Source organism: Coenobita brevimanus, chromosome 103 (genome assembly GCF_032717465.1).
Source record: "Coenobita brevimanus isolate Jiangsu-jjx chromosome 103, ASM3271746v2, whole genome shotgun sequence".
In the NCBI taxonomy this organism is placed as follows: domain Eukaryota; kingdom Metazoa; phylum Arthropoda; class Malacostraca; order Decapoda; family Coenobitidae; genus Coenobita; species Coenobita brevimanus.
The window spans coordinates 35,032,451-35,042,472 of record NC_137056.1 but is presented as its reverse complement, the minus strand read 5'-3'; the positions used below and the strand labels follow the sequence as shown (position 1 = coordinate 35,042,472).

Below are 10,022 nucleotides of genomic sequence, written 5' to 3'. Positions count from 1 at the left end.
TGTGTGTAATCTTACCTTTGATGTACTCTGCCGCACAAACCAGTACTTCGCTCGAGTCTTCCATTTTCCCGACTTTTTACTTTATAACCTTTTCCGGCAAGCACTTCACGTGGCCACAAGCTGGCAACAACACTTTCCTATCAAAGTGTGGCCGCACTCACAACCGCCTCACAGAACAGGCCAGAGAACACTGATGACATATGGTATTACAACCACTAATACACCACCAACACTGTCGCACTCCTCACAAATAACGCAACGGGACTAACGGGATGTTTTTAATCAACTACCTTTCAGTATCGCAAGGTAAATCATGCAACTATTAGACCAGCAGTCACATAAAACGTACGACAGGTCGAGTCACTAGTGTCACTCTGAAGCCATGTTTGTTTTAAATGCTTTTAAAATCCATGAGCCAATCACAAGCTGGGCCTCCCACTCCACGTTGACGGCTACCCTATAACACCACATTATTTTGTCCGCTAATGAGCTCCACTTCGTTAAATCATCAGTCACTTTGATGCTTCCTGACTCCTTTCATTTGTTCCATAAACGTAGTGCGAGGTGTCATGCACCAGAATGGGATTTAATTTAGCGGCGCTAAGAGCATCATGTTGTCAACACGGGAGTTAACCAACGATCAGAGGTGCTGCGCAGGAACGCCAACGCCACCACACTCATATCATGCATTGCATTCTGTTTTGCCTTAGCTTCTTCTGAACATAGTTATAGGTTTGGAAAAAAGTAACTTAATAAAAATATTACAATAAAAATCCTATACATGAGAATTTTACGTACGTTTGTAAGATAAAATGATGCAAACATAGATATAAATTTGTATAGAGACGACACTAGTACACCATGTACCGCCAAATTCGAACCTATACAAGCCTACGTCCATCAGCTAGAATGGAATCTGCATTGTCATCTGATAAATGTAGCCATAAACTGACATTTTTTTGGCAGCAGTATCACAAGTTGATAATCATATCCTTCTCAGATGAAAAAAAAAAAAATACCATGAAGAGGAGATAGTGGAAAGTCTTTCATTCGAGCGCAGACGATAATTTCATTTGTGCGATAATTTTCCCAGTTTTGTTGAGCTATATATTTCATTATAACGAAAATAAAATCAATCATTGCAGCGTTCTTTTATTACAGTAAGTAGTTCACAAAACATAAAAAAGTACAGTACTGAAGTTTATTTACTCATGTGGTAAAAGGACTATATGGATTTTAGGAATTTTAACAAACTACCAGTTTGCATAGGCATTCCTCCATATGTCGTCTTGAATTAACGTACATCTTCTCTTCAACGAGGAAGTTAGATATGGAAAGCTCACAATCCATGAACTTAAATACTGTATTTTAAAACTATCTGTAGGCTATGGCAAATTTATTTGTAGTTTGTTGACCGAAAGCATTTACACTGATGTCATAAAGAAGAGGAAGAAGTTTTGCAAATTCTTTTGATCACTTAGCCTAGTCTGTCCAGAGAGTGTTCTAAATAGGACTGTGTATTGGAAGGATCATCACTCGCGACAATGTGCACACGAGGGGGAAGCGGAAGAAGCGAGCCTTTACAGTCGGGTGCCTAGTGGGGGGGATATCTGACCAGTCGCAGTGAACAATGAACATACAAACATTCTTAAAATGCCGGGTTTGGGCTCTGGCAACAACACGACATCCCCAGACAGAGCCCACGGAGAGGTAGACAGAGCGCGCTCCAGCTCCGTGCGAGAGGGACGTAAGTCAGCCCGGGCCGCGCGCCTTTATGATCCGCATCTCGCCCGCCCGCCACCATAGCTGGAAACCATAACTACCTTGCGGCCGAACTGACCCTCGACAGCTTCGGGGTGGAGCTGTTTTTCCAGCTCCTGCCAGCATCTCTGAGACGGCCTGTAGCCACTCAACCCTCCTGAAGGAGACGGCCTGTAGCCGCTCTGAAGGAATTAAGGAAACAGCTTGTAGCCACTTCCGCCTTCATCAGGAGACGGCCTGTAGCTGCTCTGAAGGTGTCTTCCTCCAGACGGCCTGTAGCCGCTCTGAAGGTGCCTTCAAGACGGCCTGTAGCCGCTCAACCCTCCTGAAGGAGACAGCCTGTAGGTGCTCTGAAGGTGCCTTCAAGACGGCCTGTAGCCGCTCAACCCTCCTGAAGGAGACAGCCTGTAGGTGCTCTGAAGGTGCCTTCTTCGAGATGGCCTGTAGCAGCTCAACCCTCCTGAAGGAGACAGCCTGTAGCCGCTCCCACCTTCGTCAGGAGACGGCCTGTAGCCGCTCAACCCTCCTGAAGGAAACAGCCTGTAGCTGCTCTAAGGGGAATCAGGAGACGGCGTTTAGCCACTCCCATCTTCGTCAGGAGACGGCCTGTAGCCGCTCAACCCTCCTGAAGGAGACGGCCTGTAGCCACTCAACCCTCCTGAAGGAGACGGCCTGTAGCCGCTCTGAGGGGAATCAGGAGACAGCCTGTAGCTGCGCCCGCCTTCATCAGGAGACAGCCTGTAGCTGCTCCGAAGGTGCCCTTGGGTCTGATGTTAGCTGCTCCCTCCCTCAGGCCACGGCTAGTAGCCGGGCCTTGGTGACAGCTGGTAGCCGCGCCCATAGAAGGCCACGGCCAGTAGCCGGGCCCTACGGCAGGAGACGACCTGTAGCCACTCCTCCATCAGAAGCTGACGCCTATTCTCCGGTCCATGACCCACAGGGAGTCCCGAGCCTAGACGAATACTGGAGAGGCCCTGTGGTCTCCCCCGGCCTCTGTTCCCTGCAATCGGCCCTGGAGAAGGCCCACCTGACAGACCCTGATGCAGGCCGGTGCCGCAGCCCCTTCCTGACGGTGCTCCCAAGCAATGGGGACTGCAGCCCTCTGGAACTCCAGACCATCCCCAGGATTCCTGGGCTGGAACTCCCCGCAACCTGACACCGGAGATCTTCATCCTCCATCAGGTGCCTGAGCGAAAGGTTCAGGCAATTATTCAGCCCCAGTCCTGAGGGCTGTACTCCCGCCCCCAGCCCCGAGAGAGCAGGGCCCTTCACCACCCACAGCCAGGGACAAGAGAGGACATCCCTGCGCGTGATCCCATGGCCTCTGGATGTAGAGGCCCCTGGCGGAACCCAGCCCTGTCAGTAATAAGGCTGTGACACCTCCGCTGCCCTTTTACCTGACTGCCATGACGCCCAGATCCAAAAGGAGTGACAGTGATAGTACAGTGTTTGTGGCCCAGTAACACAGAGGCAGAACAGTGAACTGACCCTCTAACGGAAGTCAGTGATAATACCAAAGTGGTGGAGTGAGTAACAGTGACAGTGTAACCGCAAATACGGCCACCCAGTGAGAGACGGGTCTATCATAGTGAATACGCTACCACCAGACAACATCTCCTAATACTAAAACCGTATCCAGACCCTAGTGCCAAAGAAACACTTACCAACAAGGAACAATATCTGCGACTCCACGAATATATAAAACCCAGACTTCCTCTAACTAATAATACTCTGCCTCAAGTGCTATTCATTTGATCCGAGCAGTATCCTGCGTGATGTCCAGTGTATCTGTATCAATGACTCTATTCGTTTCCCTGTCCAACTTAGTAATACACGTGTAAGGTTGTTGCCTTGAGTTTTTTGTGTCCTACCTCTCTCCTATTTGTCTGAGCTCTGGTCTAGAAAGAAAGCCCTGCTACACACTAGGCGTTTACGGGACGGGAAGCTGGCCCTTAAAACACCTAGCATTACACTGGTGGACAGCGGTGGTTCTTGACCCGGGCATTAGACAGAAGTAACCAGGAAATACTGGAAAAATGGCAACCAAACCTCATGTGCAATTACCTAAGTTCAACCCCGAACAGTATGATGTTCACACATACCTGGCAATTATTAAACCTTTGTTAGATATTGGCTTTGAGGATGACAAGCAAAAAATTGTAGTCACACTCCCACTCCTGGGCAAAGCGGCAGCTAATATAGCACCCAAGATCGTCCCGGGGCTCACCTGGGAGAATTTCATGAAACTCATGATCCAAGCCATCACCCCATCACTAGGTAAAGTGGTGGCACTATCCCAACTGGATAGTTTAACTTTCGATGGCAACTTAGATGATACCTTAATCCAGGCGAGACGCCTGGTCACTGCTGCCTACCCGGAGGCAGATGACGAAACCCGGGAACAACTCATGTTTTTTCACACACTTATCCGGATCCTCCCCAATTCCATCAAAGAACATTCCAGGAGACCTGGAAAAAGATATCCAAATAATGAGGCACCTTCTAGCCGTCCACTCCACCCCTCAACACATCGACGCAATCGATCAGTTTCCCACGGGCATCATCGCGATTGACCCGAGGGAATTTTCTGCTTGCGGCCACGGATGCCCCATTCACGACATCCGCAAGCAGCTCAAAGCTGCCTGGTGCAGCAGAACGACCCGAGGGCGCCTACAAGCCGCCCCACCACAAACCAATTGCCCTGAGCTTAGGGGAAACAAAAATCAGAAGAAAAAGCACAGAAGGCGCCCACCACCACCCCCACACCCCCCTATCCTAGCAGGGGCCACCTCACATCCCCCCCCCAGTCTACTACAGGGGGAAATGGCACATTTCCTTTCACTCTCCTCCCCATCTCTCTTCTCTTTTACCCTCCTCTTTCTTTGACCCACCCTCACCCACCTCCTCTTTCTCATCCACCTCCCCTACCTCACCCTCCTCCTCATCATCCCCATGGACCCCCAGCTCGTCCCCAAACGCCTCACTGCTTACCACACCCCGCACCTCATCACCCATCACTCCATCATCAGCTCAGCCCCCTGCCGCCATCTACACCGCCCCAGCACTGAACAGCCAGACAAGACCGTGAAGCCACACCTCCCCCCCACCACCGGCTCCTTCACCACCCACACCTCACCCCACCTTACCTCACCTCCAACGACACACACCACCTGCCACACCCCATTCCTCAGCCCCTGCCATCCCACCACTGCTGCCAATACAACCACCTCCAACCAAGCCACCATGGTTCCACCACTGCACACCGCCCGCCACCACCCCCACACTCGCACCATTTCCCGGCTTCACACCCTCCGCCCACCCCACACTGCGAGCACAGAACCCTGCCACTGCCCTAACCACCCCACCACCAAACACCGGGATGGTGCCACAAGACTGCACTCCCTCCTCAACACTCACACCTCAAGCCACCTCACCTGCCACCTCACCACCGCTACCGACCTCCAGTGCAGACCACCCTCACACCCCTAGCTGTTTACCCCACCCTGGCACACCACCTCCACCGCCACGCCACACGCAGCCACAGCACCAAAGGGTCATGCACTCACCTCACCACCCACTCCCACCCTAAAACCTGTCATCACACACTCTGGCCACCTTCCACCCCCGCCCGCAAGATACACCACCACCTCCCCAACCGCAACTTCGCCTTCCCCACTGCCGCCAACCCTCCCCCTGACTCCTACGATGGCTACATCTCACCCACGCTTTCTCTACCTGCCTCCCCCTCCCCATCGTCCCCCACCCCGCTGTCCACCACACCACATCACACCTCACCTAATGGCCCGCTGACACCGTGTACTCCCGACTCCTCACCCACACCCTCACAACCACCCTCCCTGCCCCCTCTGCCTACCACCCCATTCCCAGCCTCCTCACCTGCCATCTCAGGCCACCTTCCTCATGTCTGCCCTTCCTCACCTTCCACCCCTGCCACCTTCCCCAAGCCTGCAGTCACACCACCGCCCCAGCACACCACCACAACACATACAGCCCGCACCGCCCCAGCAATACAATGCTGCACGCCCAACTCACCACCCACGCCCACCCTCAAGACCACCATCACCTGCTTGGGGCACCTATCACGCCCACCTCCAAGATGCATCGCCACCTCCACCCCTCCTGTCTCACCACCAAACCCTACTCCTTCCTCCACTCACACCCTTAACACTCAAATACCAGCAACACCCCGAACCATGAGAGTTCAGCATGCTACATGGGCGCTGCCCTTCGGGCGTAGCCACTGAGTACACGGCCCCCTCCACCTCCTGCAGCTCCTCCGCAACACTAACGACGTATCCACCCTCTTCATGACCTGTGACCTGACCTCTCCTGAAAACCCAGCCACCATGGCCTGGATGGCCATACTATAGCGACTACAACTGGCCTACCACACCGACACCATCCAAGATTATCACCTTCAGTCACGGGGTCATGACTTTTTCCCCAATGAAGGTGTAAAATGCCGGGTTTGGGCTCTGGCAACAACATGACATCCCCAGATAGAGCCCATGGAGAGGTAGACAGCGTGCGGTCCAGCTCTGTGTGAGAGGGGCGTAAGTCCGCCCGGGCCTCGTGCCCCTATGACCTGCAACTCGCCTGCCGCCACCAAAGCAGGAAACCACAACTACCTTACCGGCGACCCGACCCTCAACAGCTTTGGGGTGGAGCTGTTTCTCCAGCTCCTGCCAGCACCCCTGAGATGGCCTGTAGCCGCTCAACCCTCCTGAAGGAGACGGCCTGTAGCCGCTCCAAGGGAAATAAGGAGACAGCCCGTAGCCGCTCAACCCTCCTGATGGAGACGGCCTGTAGCCGCTCCCACCTTCGTAAGGAGATGGCCTGTAGCCACTCTGAAGGTGTCTTCCTCGAGATGGCCTGTGGCCGCTCAACTGCCCTGAAGGAGACGGCCTGTAGATGCTCTGAGGGAAATAAGGAGATGGCCTGTAGCCGCTCCCGCCTTCATCAGGAGATGGCCTGTAGCCGCTCTGAAGGTGCCTTCCTTGAGACAGCCTGTAGCCTCCCAACCCTCCTGAAGGAGACGGCCTGTAGTCGCTCTGAAGGTCCCCATCTCGAGACGGCCTGTAGCTGCTCAACCCTCCTGAAGGAGACAGCCTGTAGCGGGTCTGAGGGGAATCAGGAGACAGCCTGTAGCCGCTCCGAAGGTGCCCTTCTTGAGACGGTCTGTAGCCGCTCAACCCTCTTGAAGGAGACAGCCTGTAGCCGCTCTGAGGGGAATCAGGAGACGGCCTGTAGCCACTCTGAAGGTGCCCTTCTTGAGACGGCCTGTAGCCGCTCAACGCTCCTGAAGGAGACAGCCTGTAGCCACTCTGAGGAAAATCAGGAGACGGCCTGTAGCCGCTCTGAGGAAAATCAGGAGACAGCCTGTAGCCGCTCCCGCCTTTGTCAGGAGACAGCCTGTAGCCGCTCCGAAGGTGCCCTTCTCGAGACGGCCTGTAGCTGCTCTGAGGGGAATCAGGAGACGGCCTGTAGCCACTCCGAAGGTGCTCTTGGGTCTGCTGGTAGCTGCTCCCTCCCTCAGGCCATGGTCAGTAGCCGGGCCTTGGTGATGGCTGGTAGGAGCTCCCGTAGAAGGCCACGGCCAGTAGCCGGGCCCTATGGCAGGAGATGGCCTGTTGCCGCTCCTCCGTCGGAAGCTGACACCTGTTCTCCGGTCAACGACACAGAGCGAGTCCCGAGCCTAGAAGAGTACTGGAGAGGCCCTGTTGTCTCCCCTGGCCTCTGCTTCCTGCAACCGGCTCTGGAGAAGGCCCACCTAACAGACCCCGATGCAGGCTGGTGCTGCAGCCCCTTGCTGACGGCGCTGCCAAGCACTGGGGACCGCAGCCCTCGGGAACCCCAGACCGCCCCCAGGACTCCTGGGCGGGAACTCCCTGCACCCCGATGCCGGAGATCTTCATCCTCCATCAGGCGCCTGAGCGAAAGGTTCAGGCAGTTATTCAGCCCCAGCCCTGGGGGTCGTACTCCTGCCCCCAGCCCCGAGAGCGCAGGGCCCTTCGCCACCCACAGCCCTGGACGAGAGAGGATGCCCATGCGTATGATCCCGTGGCCTCTGGATGAAGAGGTCCCCAGAGGAACCCAGCCCCGTTAGTAGTAAGGCTGTAATACCTCTGCCGCCCTTTTACCTGATCGCCACGACGCACGGATCCGAAAGGAGTGACAGTGATAGTACAGTGTCTGTGGCCCAGTAACATAAAGGCAGAACAGTGAACTAACCCTCTAAAGGAAGTCAGTGATAATACCAAAGTGGTAGAGTGAGTAACAGTGACAGTGTAACCGCGAATACGGCCACCCAGTGAGTGACGGGTTTATCATAGTGAATACGCTACCACCAGACAACACTTCCTAATACTAAAACCTGACGGACCCTGACGCGGCTCGGTGCCACAGCCCCTTCCTGTCAGCATCATCCAGCCCTGGGAACCGCAGTCCTCGGGAACCCCAGACAGCCCCCAGAACTCCCGGGTGGGAACTCCCCACACCTCGATGGCGGAGGTCCTCATCCTCCGTCAGGAGCCCGAACGACTGGTTCAAGCAATTGTTCAGCCTCAGCCCTGACAGCCGCACTTCTGTCCCCACCCCTGAGAGCATGGGACCCTTCGCCACCCACAGCCCTGGACGAGAACGGACACCCCTGCGTGTGATCCCGTGCCCTCTGAGCACGGGGTCTCCTGGTGGTGCTCAGCCCAATCAGTAGCAGAGCTGCGTCGCCCCTCCACCGTGCCCCTGGCGCCAGATGCAACCGGAGTGACAATAATCGTGCAATGATAGTGACCGAGCAGTGAGAAGGCAGAGTAGAGAATTGCCAGTAATAGTACCAAAGTGTTGGAGAGAAGAATAGACACAGTGAACACTGTACGGAACAATTCAGTAATAATATAAACACCAAAGCAATGGAGTAAGTGATAATAATTGATCAAAAGCAACATATGAGTAGAGGTTAACAAAGTAAATACACTACCATCAGAAACTATCTCGTACTACCATAATCATAATCAGACACCAGTGCCTTACACAACCCTCCACAGTGAGAAATAGCTTTAGCAGCTCCACTTGCATAGAGACCCTGGACTTCCCTGATTTAGAACGTTCTGCCTCAAGTGCTATTTCACTGTGACCTCAAACAGTATCCTGCGAGATACTACTAACCATATCTAGATATAAGAGTTTATAATCGCCCAGTATACTTGTTTGTAACATCTACTATTCCCCTGTCTAACTAAGCAATACACGTGTATGGTTGTTGCCTGGAGTTTTTGTGTCCTGCCTCTCTCTTATTTGTCTAAGCCTCGGTCTCGAAAGACAGCCCCGCTGTGCTAGGCGTTTATGGAACGGGAAGCCAAGCCGAAAACACCTAGCATTACAATATGCAAAATAATTTGCAGTGTTATGTAATGTAAGAGAACTCTGGCATGTTTTGGTTGTCTCCGAGTTGGTAACTGTTGTAACTGATGCTGTCTCTCTGGAATACACCAGAACTGCGGAAAAATGCAAGCTTATATAAGGGTGGGGAAGTGACGAGCAAATTCAGTCAGTTTTCAGTTCAGTTTGAGTATAGTGCAGTGTCAGTGAAGTTGTGAAAATAGTGAAGTGTTATTGAAGTTTGTATATTTTCGGTACTTGTGAAAACAGTGAGGTGTTGGCAAACAGTGAAGTGTTATTGAAGTTTGTATATCGTCGGTGCTGGTGAAAAAATAGTGAAGTGTTGTCAAGTATTACTTACGACGCTTGAGCTGATCATTTGTGCTGTACACCGAAAGGCTGACCTTAAACAACTCACTGGGCAACGTCCTTCCTATACTGAACAACCGCTGTTGGAGCCTGTGGCAGTGTGGGTCGGGGAAGCAACAATAAGTCACTCCGTGCATACGACAGCAACAGGGACGTTCCACTGGCCATCTCACCTTCCTTTCAGAATCCTGGTCATCCTTCTTTGGGACTTTGGAGGAAGCTTTGCCATTGCACTTGATCCTAAAGGTTTTTGTTATGCAGCGTATTCTGTGCCCAACTTCTTAGGTTTAGATATGGCGTGGGCCTTGGGTTCCTTATTCTTGACCAGGCCAGAGTATACAAACAAGGGGATAGGGCTCAAACACAAGCTAACCAGATCTACGCATATATTACTAATGTAATGCTAGGTGTTTTAGGGTCGGCTTCCTGTCCCTCTAACGCCTAGTATGCAGCTGGGTTCTCTTTCTAGACCGGAGCTTAGACAAATAAGAGAG

The 10,022-nt window shown here is 53.0% G+C and overlaps 1 protein-coding gene across 1 annotated transcript in view; it reads right to left on the bottom strand.

Moving 5' to 3' along the window:
• Positions 1 to 238, bottom strand: part of LOC145415744 (dual specificity protein phosphatase CDC14C-like) — a 316,480-nt gene extending 316,242 nt beyond the window's left edge. Inside the window, exon 1 of the mRNA XM_080284978.1 lies at positions 16 to 238. Coding sequence (XP_080141104.1) covers positions 16 to 64 — 49 coding nt within the window. The 5' untranslated portion in view covers positions 65 to 238. The remainder of the gene's footprint in view (positions 1 to 15) is intronic.
• Between the last annotated feature and the right edge of the window lie 9,784 nt (positions 239 to 10,022).